This window comes from Epinephelus fuscoguttatus, linkage group LG18 (genome assembly GCF_011397635.1).
Source record: "Epinephelus fuscoguttatus linkage group LG18, E.fuscoguttatus.final_Chr_v1".
Classification (NCBI taxonomy): Eukaryota; Metazoa; Chordata; class Actinopteri; order Perciformes; family Serranidae; genus Epinephelus; species Epinephelus fuscoguttatus.
Window position 1 is genome coordinate 18,232,893 of NC_064769.1, and position 21,186 is coordinate 18,254,078.

The window sequence follows — 21,186 nt, forward strand, 5'->3', positions numbered from 1 at the left end:
TTAATTAAATATTTTCAGTCTAACATATTTTTAATATCATTTTGTAATTCTGTAAATATTTTAAAGAATAATTTTATGTTTCTTTAAATCCAGAGTGCTGACCGCTTTAGTGTGCCCCATGCCTGCAGCTCCACCAAGACCTGTTGGGGGAGGAGGACCACTGTGAGGTAGGAAACAGGGTGGAGGGGTAGGGGGGGGGGGTCATCAGGAAGTTGGAATGTGGGTCCCTGTGTGTGATGTGATTGTTAGCAGAAACGTGTCAGCCCCAAGCCCACCGTCACCAACCCACCACCACCACCACCACCACCACCAACCCTGAGCCCACAGCCCTGCTCAGGTTATGAAGCAGAGCTCTATACGTGAACATGCATGTGTGCGTATCTGCGTACACACGATATACCTCTCTCAGCTCTGCACTGCTATGAAGGCCCAGATACCTTATCATTGCCTTCTCTAGTAGAACAAGGGTAAACTCACTCAAGAGGGTGAGGGTGAGGGTGAGGGGAGGGAGGAGGCGAGGAGAGAGACTCTGGGCAGTAGGCAGACCACAGGCCCATGTGTGGCCATGCAGGGTGAACCATACTGGATTAGGAGGGAGTTTATAGCTCTCCATCTTTTATGTAGTGAAAGACAGAGGAGGATGGTGGTAGTGGTGGCAGAGTGGGAGTGCTCCTCACCAACAAATGACGCATCAATCGGTGCACATCACTTTCCAGTCATTATAATAACCCAACCTGTAAATTTAACAATGTTTAAATGACCTCATGGCTTTTATGCTTCCAGTCTTTAAGGTTAAGTCATGTAACGCTGTCAGCTCCTATTTCAAGCACAAAACTATATGCCAGATTTTATTTAGTGTTGCTGCTGGCAGTTTGGGTATGTTAGATCCAGGGGTTGGACGTTAAAGGTGCTGTCTGCAGAACAGAAATTAGCCTCTACTCTCATTACATTTTTCTCCTCATTTCACACTGGAATGTTTGAATATACAAACAGCTGAGTGCTGAGTATTCACAAGCAACTGGGCTTTATCCGCACAAGAATGACTCACAATATTCCTTTGTTTATGTTTTGGAAATTGGTCATAAAGCCCACTCCATGCTTGTGTTGGAGCCACTGATAGCAAATGAAAACACATTGCAAGCAAGACTGAATTTATACATCTCTTAAAGGAAGAGACTTCACATGCATACTTATTCTGTCGAATTAGGCGACTCCTCAGTGCCACCTGGAAAAGTTCTAAAGAAAAATGCAATCTCTGCAGCTTTTGTTTTCCTTCCCTCTCCCCCTCTCTCCTCTCCTCTCCTCTGGCTCAGCAGCTCCATGAGAGCCAAACTGTGGATGGTTTTCAGCCACAAACCTCACAGCTGGTCTTTGGTGCGGAGCATCTGGGCAGGCTCCCCTCCCTGATCCAGGAGTCCTGGCTGGACTGGTGGTTAGCCACACCAGCGCTTTCACCTGCCTGTCTGCTGAAGTCTCACCAGACTTTAAGCGGCTCTAAACAAGCGGTAACATCAGACCACACACTCAATACTACTGGACAGCCAGGAGGTAGGGAGTATGTGTTTAATCCCTGTGTGTGTGTGTGTGTGGGTGTGTGTTGCACTTGCACACAACTTTCCCAGCATAAAATTCACAAGAAAACTGCTCATGTTTGTTTTCTTGTAATCCTGCGATCAGCTTTAGCTTCAACCTTGACATTTGCACCTGGATGAATGGGATTTGTAGCCCAGGAGGAACTTTTCGTGCCACACAGTGTGCTCTTAAGATATGACTTTAATGCGCTTTAGTCACTGTTTGCATCCAGTGCTTTGATTTTTAATGCTGCAGATTTACAGTCTACAGCAAGAGCAGTGGTGAGACTGTTTAGATGCCACCGGTCAGCATACTGTTGCTCACTGACTTCTGTGGTCCATGCATTGTGTGTCTTCCAGGCTACATTTAGATTTTATGTTTCAGAGTAAATACTAATTAGCCAGCATGGTCACGCAACATGAGAGTTATTTTTTTTAGAAGTGAGGACAGGTTTTATGTGCTTTACAGTCTACATAAACAGGTTCTTTGAGAGGCTCGCTATGTTCTACCATAGAAAGGATTTGATTCAGTTTGTTAATGTAGAGAAAGTTCTCCAAAGATGCAGGTCTCCTCTGTGCTGTGTTGTCATCAGATACATCAGTTTGCTTTCCAACTTGGCTACAGTTCCTTTCATTTAATAATTGCATTTGCATTAAATGTAATGCATTAAATTAAATGCATTTATATATCTGTGTTTTTACCTTTGATGCTCAGTCACTGTGATTTTTTTTTTAATCCTCAGAGTTAGTGAGGGGCTTTTTTGGGGAAAAAGAGGATCTAATGTTTTGATGTATGATTTTATAGATGCAGTGTGTCGCTATAATTCTGTTTTCCGTGTGACGCATGGACCTCACAGCTTTGTGGAGCAACTGTTTTTTTCCCTTTTTTCACTTCATTTTACTTCACAGTGTGACTTTAATTGCACGTATTGTATTAGGTAGCATTAGAGCTCATTTGTTTAGTCATTTAAAGTCTCAAATTTGCACGTATCATGTGATTTCCTAATGAGGCATTTACCAAATTTACCAAATGTAGTTAAAGGTGATGTGTCTATAATATGCAAATACCGTGAAATTGCTGTTTGTTTGTTAAATTTACTGAAATGTGTAGCTGCAGACACAGATGGACGCATAATCGAAGGTTTTTAAATGTGTTTTTAAAAGAATTCTATTTTAGAATCTTACGTTTTTTACTAGTGGACTTTATTTACCTTTTAGTTTCGCTTGTTTTAATTAATTGGTATCATGTTGAATGTGCTTTTCTTTTGTGTAAGAAAGTTTTCATGATCAGCCATCCATTACTGTGGCAGAACTCCTGAACTTTAACCCGTCCAGGCCCATTTATTTTACACCGCTTGTATAATTCAACATGCATTGTTCTTGTTCGTTTCTTCTTTAGTTTTTCTCGCTAGATGACACCTAGTTTGCCATTACACTCATAAATATTTTAGTACAATAGTTGTCAAATCATTCACACAATAAAATCTTGGTTATCGTACTTAGGCTGTTTTTGTTTGTTCGTTTGTTTTTTAACGAATGCGTTTTTCTAAATCGACCTGCGTGTCTATTTGATGTCACTTTCAGACCTCGTTAAATGTGTCCCCTCGTTAGGTTTTGTTTCCAAAGTTACATGTATTTACTTTTTCTTTGTTTCAATGCCATTTTTTCCCAGCTTTTTTTCCGCCCAGATTTGATTTGCGTGACGCACCATTAACGCGTCTCTTTGGAGGCTGCAAGTTAATTACAGTGTGAAGCTTTTCACGCTGCACCTCCACATCCACGTCATCTGTCTGTGAGTGTTGCCTTTGACGCTTTAAAATGATCAAAACGTTGCATTTTGGGGTTGTTGAGCCGTAGATTTTTCCCCCTTTTACTCGCTCATTAGGCCTTCAATCAGCCTCCACCACGTGGTCTTTTCCTCTTAAATGATGAGTTGCACTGCTGGAGTGTGTTCACAGTTTGAAAGCCAATGAGTATTTTTCTTTCTTTATTCTTTCTTTTTTAGTATTTGGCACTTTGCGTTCTTTCTTGGCGTACTTTAATCTACCACTTTTATGTAGATGAATACAATATCTCACCTGCATAAATTATCATGCCAATTAGTCCCTATATGGCTAAAACGAAACCATGAAAAACATATAGGATTACAGATGCGCATACCCATGGACTACAGCTGGGTTATGTAGATTAATACAAAATCTTACTATTGGAATTTGGATTCATCTCAACCGCCGATGTTTTATAGACTTTTTAGACGTTTTCAACTTTATTATGTTGACCTTACATTATAGTGACTTTAGTTTCCAGGCCCGTGACACATGAGCCTAATATCTCATTTAATTTCTATTGACACAAACTGTATTTGTTGTTGTAACAAGTTTTGTAATCGCTCCTCCATTTTTCTGTTTCATATAAATGCCATTTTCCTTTCCTATATCTGAATTTGTTTTTGTTTTTTTGTTTTGTTTTTTTGTTTTTTTGTTTTTTTACCAAGTTTACCTTAGCTATTATCATGCACTAAAACAAAGTATGGCCACAACCGACAGTCATACGTGTTGAGGGATCTCGGGCCAATTTTTAAACCTATATTCTAGTCATATTTTCTCTGCAAACAACATTAGTGCGATGGAGGACTGCTCTGTAGCCTGGTCCAAGTCTTGCAAAGCCTACGTTATTTGTGTTGGTACAGTAATGGAGAAGCATGCTGTTCGGAAGTCCCTCAGAGATCTGTGTGCAGCTGCGTGAGTGTGAGTGTGTGTGTGAGAAAGAAGGAAAAGAAAGTTTCTCTGTACCTTAAAAACCTAGTTAAGTATTTTAAATATTGGAAAATTTTTACGTGAGACTGATTTCAGAGCCCCTATTTCGTTTTTTCAGCCTCTTCGGTAAATATGTATGTTTTTGATAGAAGGGAAAGAGATATTAAAATTTGAGAAACTTTGTCGTTTGTGTGCGTGTGTGTGTGTGTGTGTGTGTGTGTGTGTGTGTGTGTGTGTGTGTGTGTGTAGGCTGTGTGTTAAATGTAGTTCTGGTACCTTTTCCAGGGGAATGTTGTTGGACAAAAGCCATTTAGACGTTGCATTCATCAGATATTCAGTAATTAATTTAGTCTATTTGTTTTCAATATAATTTCAACAACAACAACAAAAATATGTTAATTTCACCCTCTGCTTTCAACACCAGAGTCACGCCTGCTACTGATCGATCATTAGCCTTCTCCCCGTTTCAGTCCCACCCGTCATATCTAAGGAGTGTTTGTATTGACAGCTTGCTAATGGACAAACATCCACCTCATGCTGTCTCCCTGTATCACACGGAAGAAATGGGAAAATGACTCTGTGGGCGCGTGCGTAATGAGATAACAGCCTAAAATGCAAATGAGACATTTTACGCGCACACTGCAAAAAATGTCAACTTTAGCAAGTCGTATGTTGTCCTGTCTTTCTCTAGAATTAAATGTTCTGCGTATGGGCTGCGTTCCATCTGTTGTTTTTGATTATTTGCTAACTTCAGGCTCCATGCACTGAAATATAATTCAAGGAATAACGCTAATGAAAATGAATTTTGGATTGTAAAATATCAAAGGACTGAGGCTGATTTCTTTATTTTACTTTTTCAACGTATGCAAAATTGAAGAGTGGGATCTGATTGCAGTGTCTCTATAAGGTCATCTATATGCGTCTGCTGGCGCGTCCAACCAGGCGTCGTCGATGCAAACATGCCCACTTAGTTTCATCTCCATATACGATGTGTTGTAATCTTAACACGTCAAAATCTGCAGCCCAGTGTCCTGTGAAACGGTCCGCGGTGTGTTGCTAAACCTGTGTGAAGCCACAGGCCTAAACATAGCCTCCACCGACTGACCCATGCTTGTGTTTTGTTTTTTTTTTCTGTCGAGACAAATATATCCAGTTCCGATTTATCCTCCTACTCTCAGCTGTGGAAGCTGTTGTGTTTTGCGCGAGGAGATGATGGGATACTACAAAGTTCATTCATAACATTTAGAGTTAAACTGCTTTAAACGGTTAATTGGTTTTGTTAATTGCCCAGACTCTAATAGAACCAGGAAAATTTCTGGTCGATTAATCAGTTAATTTTAATCATTCCTTCGGCCATACGCACAGACATGTTGACCTACAAAACCTGATGATGCCCTCTATTAAATTTAGATTAATGCTAATAAACGTAATCACTTTCTGGAGGCTGTGACTTTGAGGAAGAGGAGGTTGCGCGTAATGGCGCATGCAGGAGCAAATATCAAATGGATTCCCTCTACCAGACTGGGATTATGGAGAGGTTTAGGAGATAAACTGGGGTGGGTGCCTGGAAGGAATTATTATTTGGTGTATAAACCAATGCTATTTCTGCGCAGACTGCTCCCCCATCGCCCCCACCCCGCCTCATCTACGTCGCGGACTCCGCTTCCGCTTCGCACGGTTGGTCATTGATGCGCAGTGGAGGGTTGGAGACGGAGCGCGCAAGAGAGAGAGAGAGGGGGGAGACTTATTGACAAGGCAGAGACTGGAAGAGAGAGGAGGGGAGAAGGAGGTGACGGACCTGCTCCTTTGGGACTCGGCTACAGCGTACTGCTAGGTGCTATCACCGGGCTCGGGCTCACAAAACGGTCTTCGGCTGTAAAATGCACAATTAGGAACCGAGCAGCGCTTTGTGGCTGTCACCCAGGATCTTCCACGGTCGCGGATCCGCTTGTAGGGAATCTGGACTAACTGTGAGAGAAGGGAAAAGGGATTCATGGAGAATCCGCGCGGCTTCATCGAGTAAAACGCCTGGATTATCTGACTTGGGACTGAGCATTTTAAAGACGGTGTTTCTCTGTTGCGCCCCCGCCGTGTCCAACTCTAGCCCACGACGTGTTTTTGTGTTTAGGTAAGCTGATCCCGCTCTGATCCGGCTACGTCTGTTCATTGTTGTTGCTATTCATCGTAGTGTAGGCTACTCTACGGTGCAGGAGTAGCTGCTCACGCTCTCTCTGCAGAAGTGGCACCATTTATGAGTGTTTTTTGAGGAGTGCTTTACAGGAGGCTTCGTTGTGTTTTGGACACCAGCATGTCTCGATACAACAATAACGCTCATGTCTTTTGTTTGGGGAACATGAATAGGACATCCTAAAAGAGAGGGGGTCTTGGGGCTGCTTCAGTGTGCAGCTGAATTCTCCCTAAATGAGTCAGCCATCACTTTTAATGTCAAGAATACTAGACTGTGTAATTATATTATTCAAATAATATCTCTGTTGAATGCGTAAAATAGATAATATTCATGAGAAGCATCTTGACGTGAGCTGCCAAACGCTCAGCTTACTTAAGCAACTTAAAAAACAACTTAAATTAAGTTCAATTATTTGGCTCTTACTCTAAAAACATTCCGTCTTAAATCAGGCTGATATGTTAATATCCTATACTTTCTTTTTTAAGTCTAATTTGATTTTTAAGGCTGACATCCCTGAGCTGTAGTTATTAGCCTGCAGCACACAGCACTTCCGAAAATGAATAACTTTCTGGTCACATATAGGACAAACTAAAGTTCATCTGTGCCTCTGTTAATAATCATACGTATTTAAATCACTCTAACACTGTTCATAAGGCGGTCCAGGCCCACACACTGACATCTCTGTTTGGGTCTTTCAGCTGGGACAGTAGTTTTCGGAGCTCCGGTCATGGCGGACCAAGAGGAGACTTTTGCCCTTCAAAACTCTCCCGGTGGCTCGGATTCAAGGGAATTACAGGCCGATAATAAATCAGAGAAACAGAACGGGACCTCAAGCAAATCCCCATCGTCACAGACGACTTACATTCAGCAGGTCAGTATCAAGTCAGTGTGTAGGCCTCAGTGTCACTGCTGCAGGCTGCGAGCCGAGGCTGTTTAGTGGGCTCACAGTCACAGCCAAAAATATAGGCCTATATGTGTGTGTGTAAACGTTTGTAAATATAGTACTGTACTGTCGTTTTGGTGTCAAAATATGCGTAAAATATTACGGAAAATGGCAGCCAATGGGTTTGAGTAATTCTGCTAATTTACCTTCCTCTAACTCATGTACAGTGAACTTTTTGGAGCCTTTATTTAGTCTGTCAAATGTTTATGAAGACTTCTGTGTCACAGTGTGTTGTTCAAAGAAAGTTTAGAAAATCTGAGAAGTAAAATAGAAAGTTTCAAAGTAGTTTTCGCTCATTTGGAAACTAGATTTTATGACTGAATATGAGACCGTGTGTTATGTAGGAGAATATATTAATCAGACACTATATCTGGCCTTATTATACTATATATTGTTCGCAGTTTAAATGTAAATGCTAAAGGCCCGGCAGGATGACGCAACATCTTAAATTACTGTATTTACGCAAGAGTCACTACGTGCCTTATATTATTAATTGTTGCGTAAATGTACAATAACTTTTTTTGCATGTGTCTTGACATTTATAATTAATATTTTAATTCAAAGCACTGGCACTTAAAATGAAATCTTTGGCAGCTGAGAACATGTTTTGACACCTCAGAAGGCCTCCAAGCCATGTTGGACACCTCTGCGTAAAACCTAAGCAGGCTTATTACAGCGATGCTGTGCGCACTGTGGGCATTAAGATGCTTTATTTTGAAGGGAATGGAGGGAATAAAAGTGTACCTGCACGAGAGGGAACTCTGGATGAAGTTCCACGAGGTGGGGACGGAGATGATCATCACGAAAGCCGGAAGGTAAGAGGACAAATATAAAAATTATGTTTTATTTTTGTGAGAGGAGGAGGCCGATTATCAGAACAAGGGGATTATTGACTGTGTGTCTGTTTGCTGCAACGGCTCCGAACGCATTTATTTTGTATGAATTGTATCTAGGCCTAGCATTAAAATACACTACAGGCCTGGCTGGAATTTCCTGGGATTTGGAAATATACACCGCGATGAACCACAGAGAAAACACAGAGCATCTGGTGGACGCTTTAGCGCGCTGCAACACCACCAGTGCATATAGCCTACATTTTAGTCTGGGTGGCCCTGTCGGGGAAATGCAATACCATCGACCAATCAGCCTGAGAGAGCGAAAGGACAAAACTGTCCTGCGGTGTGCTGCAGAGAGAGTCTCAACATTCCTTTAATATTCAGTGAAATAATCGTATTGTAGGCGCGCATGTCTGCCTTTTACAACGCTTCCCTTGTACCATCTGTGTGTGTGTGTGATACACAGACACTTCTTGCGTGACAACACTTGTGCAGCAACATGTTACGCAGCGACTGCACTGCACATGTGTCTCGCTGTCACTTTTGCAGTCGCCCTCAGACTGCTTCCAGTCAAAATAACCCTCGTCTGCTGAGTGTGAACTTGCATGCACGATGATGACCGCTGGTGTCTTGCTCGTGTCAAAGTGGCCGCTGGGCTGACTCACATGAGGCTGTTATAAATGATGAATATTTTATAGTCTAACAACACGGCTACATTTCACTGTGCTCTCCAGTGCGGGCTGAAGGCAGTTTGTTTTCACACAGCTGCATAAAGTCTCCATTATATTCCCGTCAGTCATTTCTCTCCAGGTTTTGGCTTGAAATGATGTTACACAGCAGCTCCCCTTCGTCCTCAGCCATTCCCATTGACTCGTGAGACTCCTCAGACTTATTCACATTATGTGTTTTTTCTAAAACTATGACAGCTACCAAATATTCAAATGATTTACAAAACGAATCCTGAAAAAAAGCCCAAGTGAACTGCGTTTTTATGACACGCAGGCCCCCTCAGATCCAACGCCCTGCTTTTAAAAATACTGTTTACCTCTGCAAACTAAATTAAGTCATATCTATGAGATGTGTATGCATGTGTGTGTATGCATAATAATTTAGTCTGCTAATTGCAACAATAAAAAAACAATAGTCATAACTTTTATCTTGTAAATTAATTTGTTTTCGTTCACAGTTTTATAATCCACTGCACCCACTGATCGTTTCAAAGTGTCCAAAGTTGGATGTGAATTTTTCCTCTACAGAGCAGAAAAGCATGCAAACACACCACAGTCTATTTTTGCCTTCTCTTTTCCCCACTGTTTGACAGAAAAACCATATCGCGCCATAAAGCGTGTTTTGTCCTCCACAGGCGAATGTTCCCCAGCTTCAAAGTGAAGGTCACGGGATTAAACCCCAAAACTAAATATATTCTCCTGATGGATGTTGTTCCTGCGGACGACCATCGATACAAATTCGCCGATAATAAATGGTATGTAAAAATACAGCACACAAAAAGTAATTTTTCAATGTTTTATCCTGCAGTGACAAACTTTTATTTCATTTTACGCGCACATTTCACAACAATGGAGGCTGTTGTTTGCTCGCAGCTCCGCTCCCTGGAGTTTATTCCAACAGGAAATTTTATATTGTTGTCCTGATGGATGAGAATCGGAAGTGAACATATTAATTCCTAGAGATGTATGAACTGTGTGTTTTCTAATGCTTGCCAAGAAATGTTGTCAGCAGGGAGAAATGTTTCTGCCGGAGCTGTTGGATGAATGTTGATGACTTTTCCTATAGCTATACCAGCCTATATGTGCACTGCAACAAGGCTGTCTTTCACGGTGGGGCATAAATATGATGGTTATTTGTTTAGTGTCATGTCGATCTCTCTAACCTTGGTCAGGAATGCCTCGTTTTGGGTCAGCGCCTTTAAATGAGCGGATACTTATAGAGGATAATCACATGCCAATACTGCCGATGATGACCTGTCCAAAGCATGTCCTGGAACTAATTCTCCTCTTGATCTAATGATGTCGGAGAACAATGTCTACCAGCTCTAATCTGACCTCTGACCACCCAAAACCAGCCTCCTTAAATTAGTATATATGATTATGATTTGATCTATTCGACTTGAAGAAGCCTTAAAGTTTTGAGCAGGAGGTAAACATCCTGAGGCCTAAAAACCAGTGCGTAAAAATCTTGGATTAGATTCAGTTTTCACCAGCCTTAAAGTTTAGCAGCCGTGTCCCACTAATTGCTCCTTTTAGTTTCTTATTTTAGTTTTTTCTGTAAGCGCGCTGCATGTAATTATCCTCTGCATAATTTCTAAATTTTGATAATGAAATAATAGCCTTCACATGATGGGCCAATTAACATTTTTACACCACGTCCTCCTACTTCAGCGCCTGCATATATAGTTGATAGCATATGGGTGTCAGTCCAAGGTGTTACAGTGTGATTGTGTTGCTGTAATTCAGGTCTGTGACCGGGAAGGCAGAGCCCGCCATGCCCGGCAGGCTCTACGTTCACCCGGACTCCCCCGCCACCGGTGCGCACTGGATGAGGCAGCTCGTCTCCTTCCAGAAGCTGAAACTGACCAACAACCACCTGGACCCGTTCGGACACGTAGGTGCCTAGGCCCTATACTATTTAACCACATGTCTGTGAATGTTTTACAACCATGGTGCTGCGTTGGTCGAAGTCTGGGAGGTGTATTTCTCGCTTGGTGTGTTGCTCAGTGGCACTTCAGCAGGGAGGATTGCCAGTGAAAAGCGGTTTTAGCTCAAGACGTCCCTTTCTATTTATGTTTATCACTTTTATAGAATAAGTGCAAGTGCTGGTGCCCGCAGCTGAACTTTGAGTGATGGTTATTTGTGTCGTTTGAGTTCAAAACTTAATTATGCATTTGTGTGGAAATCACTCAGATAAACTGGAGGAAATACAGTGGCGTCAAGACTCACGGATGAATCTGAAAAACGACAAAATGTTACATTGTGCGCACTGCAAGACTGTTTCCTAATAATATTATTATTGTTGTTATTATTATTATTATTATTATTATTGTTGTTGTTATTATTATTATTATGATTACCATAAAAGCAATATAAAAAATGTGTAGGTGTGTTTGCCCATATATTTGAATTACCAATTACGCCCACACAACTGTTGCGCCTCAGAGTTTAGAAGTCATGATTTGAAGGAAAAAAACAAAAACAAAACAAAAAAAAAACTGGAGAGGATACAATATCCTACTCTGTTGCCAAAATAAAAATAAAATTACATTAACCATTAACCATTAAGGCTGAATGTTAGCTTATTGTATTTACCTTAAAACTTTAACACACCAAAATTTAAGTCACTCCTCCACTTCTTCAGCATCAAGCTCCATAAACTCACTTTATGACGTTTTCTTTTTGTCCTGCTCTGTAGTTTTAATATACTTAGCCTTTTCAAATATTTTTTAAACATCCCATATCATGAAATAATTCTGTCTTTGCAACATGGCTGAACAAGGAATGTAGACTTTTGCTGAGAGTATTTACACAGATGATTACAGTTTATTAGGCTTGTGGATTTTCCTGAAAACTAGGCCTACATTAATAGCTGTTGCAAAGGTTTTTTTTTGTTGTTGTTGTTTTTAAAGTAATGCACATGATAGATTTTAAGTTTTTCGATTGACTTCCAAAATCTGGAGAAAAAATATATATATATTTTTCTATTTACAATTATGCAAAAAGTATTTTCTTTTTTATAATCTCAGAAAAAAATATTTTGTTGCCTGTCTTGATGAATTTTATAAATACACCATGTATTCTTCTGCTTAATTCTTCAATAAAAACACAATCAAACACATGTAGGTTAAGTTAAAAGAAAAGGATAGTGGATAAGCTGCAAGAAAAATTAAAACAAATGTTTAAATTCAAATAATAGCTGATGAACTTTTTAAAAAGAAGAAACAGGGGGATGACTTAATCCCACATCTATTTTTTTTGCATGCATCACTAAATAATTTTGACAGACTGAATTTAGGCCTGCATTTAAAGTACAGTATGTAATGTTCTTCTCACTATGAAAACAGAGTACATGTCCTGATGAGAGTCTCTCTGATGTTCACAGAAAACCTCAAGTTCTGATTTCTCAGCACAGAAAAGCATTTGAATTCAGACTCTGCCATTGTTGACTATAAAGTAGAACAACATATTTTGGTTCCAGTGTCCTCGTTTGGTACTTTTACTTGGCCAGGTTTATTATAGCACCCCCTAGATGCATTAAAGTTGCAGACCTCCTGGAAGTCTGCTCACATAAGTAGAGGGGAGCAGTTTTTGTAGGGAAAAGGAAAGAGGCAATTGCACCCCCACCCACCGCCTCCCTCGCCAGTTTGGGACTGTATGGTACCCATTTCCTAACTTTAACTCCTCATTATTCTACACTCACTATCTGGCCCCGGGCTTTTGTGATTCCTGTCTTACCCAAAACACAAACATCACTTACTTCATCAACAAATGGGCCTGTTGGCGTCAGGTTTTCATAAAATTCAAAGTTGATGGGCACACTGAGGCCAAATTAGATGTCTTGTTGTAGAAACGGAAAAGTCAAACAATTAGTTTGTGCACTAATAGGCTCAGTTATAAAGGGAAATGTAATTATGAGGCACATCAATAGCTGTTGTGTTTTCTAAGGACGTAGGTTAAATTAGGTGGGGAAAAACAAAATAATTTTCAGTTAGAAATTCTTAACCATGATGTTGGTGAAGTGTGAAGCTGAATAAGGCTCAATCTGCAGGGAGGAGGTAGGTTGTGCTCCATAAATAAGAGGCAACACTCAAACATGTTATAATGATGATTAACTTATTGCAATCATCTCTCCCACTGAATGCATACTGACAATTGATTATTCAGCTACTCAGCTTGAATCTAAAATGAGACCACATATGTACCTCTACACACACACACACACACACGCACACACACACACGCCACTATCTGTGCACATGGCACCTATAGTGGTTGTTGCCTTGCCAGAGCCCAGCTGGTGAAGTGAAACTGGAGCTCAGTCGGAATGCGAGCAGTGTTGTAAATTTTGGGTTAAAGTGCATTTTTGATTGGTTGCAGTGGTTCCTGGCTCACCCTCTTTCGTGCTGGGAGACAGCACCCTGGGATTCATAAATGAAATGCTGGTGGCGGGCCAGAAATGTATTCCATTGGCTTGTTGGTCCAGCTGGTTGAAATAACTTGGAGATGATTTATAATTACTAGCAGTGACAGAGTGAGACGGAAACATACTGCTGATGGAGAATGGACCAATTTAGGATGGGCCCGAAGCAGGCGTTTCTTTCTAGAAATGTCTGGTGATTAGACACACGTCAGCCGGCTGAGCTCACCAGCTCAGGACTGTTGTGCAGGAGTGTGATAGGAAACAAGGTTCGCTACGCCCCATGGGGCCTGTGTGTTTGTATACAGCTTGTTGTGTAGCTTACTTGCAATAGCAAAGAGTTTTTGTAAGACAAACTAAAGACATATGCTGCCAGGGTTAAGTTTTAAAGTGACATATCATGGTTTTGAAAAGGATAGTGTGTGGATAGTGGATAGTGAAGGGTAGCTGCTTGGCATCACTGGGTATCTCTTGGACGTTTCAGGATGTTTAATCAAAGAGGCACATTTATGCTGTATACCTTTGTGTTTTATTGATCATATCTTACTCTTAAGGTAAAGTTCTCCATGCAGTTTATTTAACTGAGCATTTCAGCCTTAAGCGTCTTAATGCTAAAGGTCAAATCGGTTTTATGTACCACTGCAGACATGCATGACAATAAAACACAGCAGTTTGGAAAGTAACAAAGTGCATTTACTCAACTAATTAAATACAATTTAAAGCTACTTGTACTCCAGAGTCCAGTGTACTCTTAAACGCCATTTATTGGCAGTGGTGCTGCCAAAGGGTGGCCAGGGGGGGCCACAGTGATACAATCGCTGGCCCCACCCCTATGAAAACTTTCTGGGTGCCCCACTGTTTATTGAACACTTAGCTAGTAGTTACTTTAGCAGCTTCAGTGGTTTGAATGAGCTTCCCTACAACATTGAATTGCTGCTTGAGCAAAGAAATAGGGAGTGCTGAACTGCATTAAGGCACTTGTGGTTAGTTATAAAAAATGAGGACCCTGATGAAGACTCTCTAGTGGAAACATGTTGGTTTATCAATGTATTGATAAATGATTATTAGTTACAGTAAGAGTGCCTTGATGCATTTTTGGGCTGCATGCCTGTACATGAGTGTATTTTGCTGTTAATACTTATGTACTTTTACTTAAGTAAAACTACACATGCAGCACCTTTTAATTGTAATAAAGTATATTCAAAAGTAGTGTCGCACTAAGGGGTGTAAATATGTCTTAACCACTGTACTACAGTGCCATGTGGTCTTTTTTCCTGTATTTGGATTCCTAAAAATCATTTGTTATTGTCTCAGGTTTCATACCAAGCTGCAGTTTTTTGCTTTGATCTCCCTCTCAACTCCTGGAATATTTCTCAGTGTTATTCATCTCCCCCCCCCTCAATTTGCTCCTGCACTCGTCTCCCTGTCTTCCCACACATGTTTTGGCCAGGAGGGTGGAGTGTGAGGATCGCACTGTTTATATTTGAATGGCAGTGTGCGATGAGCAATAGATGATGGTGTACAAAGCCCGCTGATCCCGAGGCTCGGGGAAACTCTCTGATGTGGTGGGACTTGAAAGCAAAGGGCAGCGGCTCGAGACCCAGAGTGATCCCTCACTATCATTAAATACTATCATCCAGGGGCTGGAGGGGGGGGGGGCAGAGATACAGGGACCCAGGCAGGGCAGCGGCTGGGCCAGGGAGACGAGGCGTGCGCTGGGGCCCCAGTGGGTGGTCTACAGCTATACCCCTACCCCACAACACCCCCTTTCTGACATACAAACTGGACTTTGGGAACCCACAGTCAGTGGACCATGCTATCTTCCAGGGTTAAATGTACATTTAGATGTTTCCATGCAACTTCCAGTGGCAGACATTTTTAGCCTCTAAATCCATGTCATGTGGTGAATGATATGTTGGCACTGATGGGATTGTTGTTGTGGTTTGTCCAGTCTTGGACACTTCCCTGCAGACCTCAAGTAGGCCTTTAATGAATGCATGCATGGGAAAATGTTTTGTTTAACCTACTTTTCCTCTGCACTGTGCTGAGATCTTTTTGCAAAGCTCTTTCACTGAATGTTAATGCCTCATTTACAAATCCAAACAGTATGCTAGTGTTGCGTGATAGCACTTGCACAATGACTTGACTTCACAACAACCAATACAATCCTACGCTTAGAAATAGAAATCAAAACAGAGCTATCAATAGAAAACAGCAAAGAGATTTTATTCCTCCCAGCCTGAGTTTTGGTAAAACTATTTGTACCTCAGATCCAAGTATGCAGCCCTAAAACCCCTTTACTACAAATAGTTTTATTTATGGTGGATTGTAAAATTTGCAAACGCCGAGTTTCCATCTGCAAGTCATCCACTCTTCAACAGCCTCCTTATCTAACCGAAGTGATACACTCAGCTGATACTGTCTGCATGGGGTCAGTAACTTCCATTAAATCATCTTGCATCTACAAGGTGCATGGTGGACAGTTGAAACTCACTTTTACAAAAATGTCTGCCCCTTCAAAAACCTATTGCACCATGAAATTAAATCAAGTTCAGCTGGAAATTTGACGACTATTGTATCATGTAGACTCTATGGTTCACCCTGCCCTGAGAAAGGACTTAGGTTTATGTCTGCTTAGGATGCCCCCACAGGGGCGTTGGTGGCTTAGTGGTAGAGCAGGCGCCCCATGTACAAGGCTGTTGCCGCAGCGGCCCAGGTTCGAATCCAGCCTGTGGCCCTTTGCTGCATGTCACTCCCTCTCTCTCTCTCCCCCTTTCACACTTGTCTGTCCTATCAATTAAAGGCTTAAAAATGCCCAAAAAATATCTTTAAAAAAAAAAAAAAAAAAAGGATGCCCCCACAGGTACAAGAGGTCAGGGCAATCCCTTGTCTCTTCTCATGCTGGCAGTGAAAGGCAGGTACAAAAACAACCTTAAGATAACAGATAAGAGGAATGCCTGTGGGACAGCGGAGAAGTGGGGGTGTGTGGGTGTAAAAAGGTGCAGGGAGTAAAGAGGAAGGGAAGAAAGTAAAGTCCCATTTTGCAATCTTTTAATGTAGCCGGATCTGATGAAAATAAAAACCATCAGATTTCCTCCAGGCCCATGACTATGACTCCCTGGTCCGTCAAATCAATTAGACTTAAGACCCGCGGATGAGAGGGCCTCAAAAGAGAAGTTCAAGGCTCAAGTTCAGCTGCGCGGACCGCGTCTTAATGTCGCCAAGCTATCCACGGGTAGTAGTCATCACTTGGCATAAACTAGGTTAGTCAGGTTAGAGGGGCAACATGTCGCCTGTCACCTAACTGGGACTAGTCACCTCCTCTGTGTGACTACTGGGGCAGAGTAATTGTAGTGTAGTGAGTTTTACTGTATCTGCAATGAGTTTGGAGTTACGTAACAAGTGATGTTTTGCTTCAGTTTTGGCTGGAGTGGAATCAGACCTTCTCTAAATGAGAAGAAAGGGGGATCAAAACAAAATAAGGGCGCACTTGGGCCAATTTTATTTGAAATATTTATGAAAGCAGTAAAACTTTAATTGCATTTTGTAGTGCTGTAAAAGTTTTACCTTTAGTCAAACGAGCAGTTTGCCCAAAACAGTACAGTAATGCAGGTTTTGGCTGAAAAAGTTCATCTTAATTTAATCTGTTGAGCCTCTGTGAGATTAATGAAGTAACCCAGGTAGCTGCCAAGCCTGTTTCTGATCTCTATTTCCTATGACGTCTGAATTTACAGGGGCGTATCACAAACTTCTACATAGGCATTGTTTTGGGGCCCCTACATTTACAGCTATTCATCCTAGTATCTTTGTGGCCTTTCGACACATAAGGACATACTCAGTCCCCCCTGTTCCTGTGCCCCTGTGATCCCCTTTAATCTTTGCTCATTATGCTCACCCATATCACGTTTAAGTTTGCATTTTGCACTTGGTGCACCTTATAAAGATGAGGTGATGTTAAGCATTCTCAGCATATCTTGTTCAGATCCCCCATCCACTCCAATAGCCAAAACTTTTCTAGAATGTTTAGATCTATGATTAATGTTATCTGACTTCACAGAAATACAGAGATTTATTTGATGGGATGTCTATAAGGCAATCACAGTGTTCCAAATAATTTAAAGTGGACTGCAGTTGAGCCACGCCCCCTTTTTTTAACAAGCGTGGCCAACCATGAGACAAGGCACATTTCAGTCTATTAATTATATTGTTTAAGTTCATAACTTGTGTTTAAACTGAGTTTAAAGTAAATTTGAGGTGTTATATTAGTTATTCATGTCATAAAATCATATGAAAGATTTATAGCTTTTCCTCAGGATTTTTTTTAAAATATCCATCCGAGAATCCTGAGTGCCACCAAAGTGTTTTTTTAATACTATTTTTAATACTGTTTTGTGAATATATTTCAGAATTTGAGGATATTTTGAATATTGATGACAGAGACAATAAAAATATATATGTGCATTGTCTTGATATGAATCAGCCATTTATTAAAAAAAATAAATAAATCCCTGTTTTTGGTTGAAAAAGGGTCTGTTAAGACAAGTAATTGTCATTTTTACTATTAGTGATTTCTGCGTTCAGATCCTCCGTCCATTAGAATGGACAGAAAAATAACACATAATAAAGTAGGTATAGAGTATACTAATCAGTGAATGTATTTATATATTTATTTTGCTAATGATGTATAAGTAAATGTAGAGTGGACATCCACCATTACATTTTTTTTTAATTGGGTTCTGAATGGGCAATTTGTTTTGTATGAACACATGACCAACAACCCTAACCTACAAATAAAGTTATGCATGCTACCAAAGAGAGATTTAAGGGGAAGTTTCAGGGTTTTTTTCCCCAATGCAAACTGCTCCACAAACCTAATGTTAGGCTGTGTATCTATTTCTGTCTCTCCCACAAATTTTATTTTTAGAAAGGGCTTTTTGTTGTGATGACATGTAGGCCTGACTAATATCTCACACCAGGCTCCCATTTTCTGTTTTTTTTCTAGATCATATTAAATTCGATGCACAAGTATCAGCCGAGGATCCACATCGTGAAGGCAGATGAGAATAACGGCTTTGGCTCCAAAAACACGGCCTTCTGCACTCACGTCTTCCCGGAGACGGCCTTCATTGCGGTCACGTCCTATCAGAACCATAAGGTAAGTCCTTTATGGGCTGCTTTTGGATTTTGCTTTGTGCTTTTTTTTATTGCAGTCTGTACCGAAGTAAATAACAACTTTAAATCCACGGCAAGATTTTTATGAGGCGATTTAAGTTTAACAGTGTTTTAAACTTTGCAAACAAGTAGCAAGAATACAAACAGAGAGCCATTTTGCAAAATAAAATTGCCAAAATGCAGAATTGTGCAGATGTTTTATTTTCCTTTCCAAATAAAATCATACATTCAAGAGTTTAGTTGAATTTTGCCTGTTTTGCGGAGCTTTAACGGGTCTGGAGAGAATTGAAAGGCGCTGTTTTCTCTGTGAGGTTAAAGCTAAAGCCTTGTCACTGTCAGCTGAAAACCTCTGATATCACATTGAGTCACTGACAGACGAGAGAAAACTTCAGATACCCGACTAGACGACGTCTGACCTCAGGAGACTTTTTTTCCAAGTTGCAGGCCTGCAGCGCTTTCTAGAGCCAGACAAGCTGCAGATAAACCGGATAAACCTCAGCAGGCTTCCCTATAAAAGCTAAAAACAAAAACAAAACGGCGCATAATTATGAGTTTAATTAATGATGACGCGTTTATGCCGGTTTTAGGGATCTAAATAAATAATAGGCTGCGTCGTAATGCAGCAAAGAGGTGTTACATTATAAACACTTGGAAAAAGTTTGTGCCAATTATTTATTTAAAATTTGATGTGGTGATTTTAAGCTAATTTGACAGTTGCAGAAAAACAGCAGGGACATTAAGTTCATTACCAGATTACTGGATTATCTCTAGATTGCTATTTATATATTTATTTTATTTGTATAAAATAGCCATTAGCGTGTTGGAGACATGCGCAACAAGTTTTTTAAAGTTCATAAAAACAGAAATGTTGATTTGAAAATTATTTTAATTAATAAAACACATTATATTGTAATATAATATGCTTAATAAAATTCATAATCGTTCCCTTCTATAATGTTTTCCCAGTGAGGTTTCTGTTCTGTTCTTGCAGTCAGTTGACGGTGCAATAACCTTAATGAATAATAAATTAAAATTGCTGCGGTGTTATTGCTTATGTGAGTGTTTAAAAGCTGAAAATCTGGAAGATTTCCTTGTTTTTTTTTTCTCCACACAACAATTTAGAAAAGGGTAGCCTATAATAACATTAAATTAGAGTTAAGTGAATGTGTGATTTCTTGAGGCCAGGCAGCCGCACACTTGTTTATCACTTCAGTTAGACTTGAGGCAGAAATAAAAACTCAATATTTACTCAGCAGAAATTTCTGAGGGGGGAAAAAAATCTTGGGAATACAGATATGTGTAAACAGCGTCTGTTTAACATCATTTAACCGTGTAGGCCCTATATGTTCTTAGTTTGGGGAATATGGGAGAGAGGGGCGAAAGCTCATAATGTCCCCGCAGCCAATCCCAAGTCTCCGCGCTTCTGGGAACAGGAAGCGCAAATGACCGACATGCTGTAGAAACCATTCATTATTTTCAAGCATGTTATTGGGGGGCTGAGATCGTAACCCCGGGGCTAATTATTGGGGCTTTCCAGACCTGCAGAAAAAAACAAGCATTTCTGATTTGCAGGCACTTTTTACCACAACTGTCTAATCAAACAGTCTGACATCTGCCAAAGCAATATGCGCTGCAGGCATGTGTCCAATTCACCTGTTAGACTCTCAGCTAATGAAAATGCTCAGAGTCTCTGGTTTCAAGTGTTTCCTGTCACTGCTGTAATTAAAGTATTTTCCCAAACTGAGTTTTCTAGACAAAAATGTTTTCCTGAAGAATAAAAAAAGAAAAATTAGAACTCCACAACTTGAGTTATATTTAATAAATTTAGGTTCAAATATCCAAAAGCATCTGGAAATATATTTATAAAAGCCTCAGTTATTTTAATGAGCATACTTTGGACACAGTAAATCTGCACAGTCTTTGAAGCAATGAATGAATTTTGCCCGATTGTCTTGAGTATACTCCCAAATTATTTTTAACAGTATTCTCTGCTCTGATTCTTTCCATCCTCTGAGCCCAAGTCAGGAAAACTCACATGTGTTTTGTAAAATATTTTATTTTCTTTCTCAGTAAAGTGAACTCAGGCTATCGCTTTGGTATGAGTAATTGTTTGCCTAGCTGCTTTGTTTTCTTGGAACGCCCACAAGGGGGTAAAAAGAGTGCAGACTCTGAAGTTTTTTTATGCTAAACTTTGAACAAAAAAAAAGATGAAACAATATATAAATGCCCTGCCAGGCTGTGTGTATTAACAAGAAGCTAGCGAAGTGTCACACGAGAGATTTTACAAGGTTTGGTGAGAGTGTCAGCCAGCGTGCAGACAAAACCTCCAGTCTTGTCAGAAAGCTGGAAGCACACAAGAGCTGCCAACTAATTACCTGCCAGAAACCACTGCTCATGAGAGGGATATCCCTGGATTGTGTTTAACCTCTTTGGGATTAACTCGCTTTTTTCTGTGCCTTTTTTTTTCCTGATTAATATTTACAAAGAGATTTTTACCAAAACATGAAGTCATGTAATAAATCACATTAGTTACGTTTGTCAAGCATGCGCCAAATATCTTTTAAGCCAAAGA

At 40.4% G+C, this 21,186-nt stretch overlaps 1 protein-coding gene across 1 annotated transcript in view; it reads left to right on the plus strand.

The window, feature by feature from the left end:
- tbx5a (T-box transcription factor 5a) overlaps nt 1-21,186 on the plus strand; it is a 30,710-nt gene that overhangs the window by 3,283 nt on the left and 6,241 nt on the right. Inside the window, exons 2-8 of the mRNA XM_049604374.1 lie at nt 94-167; nt 1,317-1,548; nt 7,214-7,386; nt 8,179-8,273; nt 9,658-9,777; nt 10,769-10,916; nt 18,445-18,597. Coding sequence (XP_049460331.1) covers nt 7,243-7,386; nt 8,179-8,273; nt 9,658-9,777; nt 10,769-10,916; nt 18,445-18,597 — 660 coding nt within the window. The 5' untranslated portion in view covers nt 94-167; nt 1,317-1,548; nt 7,214-7,242. The remainder of the gene's footprint in view (nt 1-93; nt 168-1,316; nt 1,549-7,213; nt 7,387-8,178; nt 8,274-9,657; nt 9,778-10,768; nt 10,917-18,444; nt 18,598-21,186) is intronic.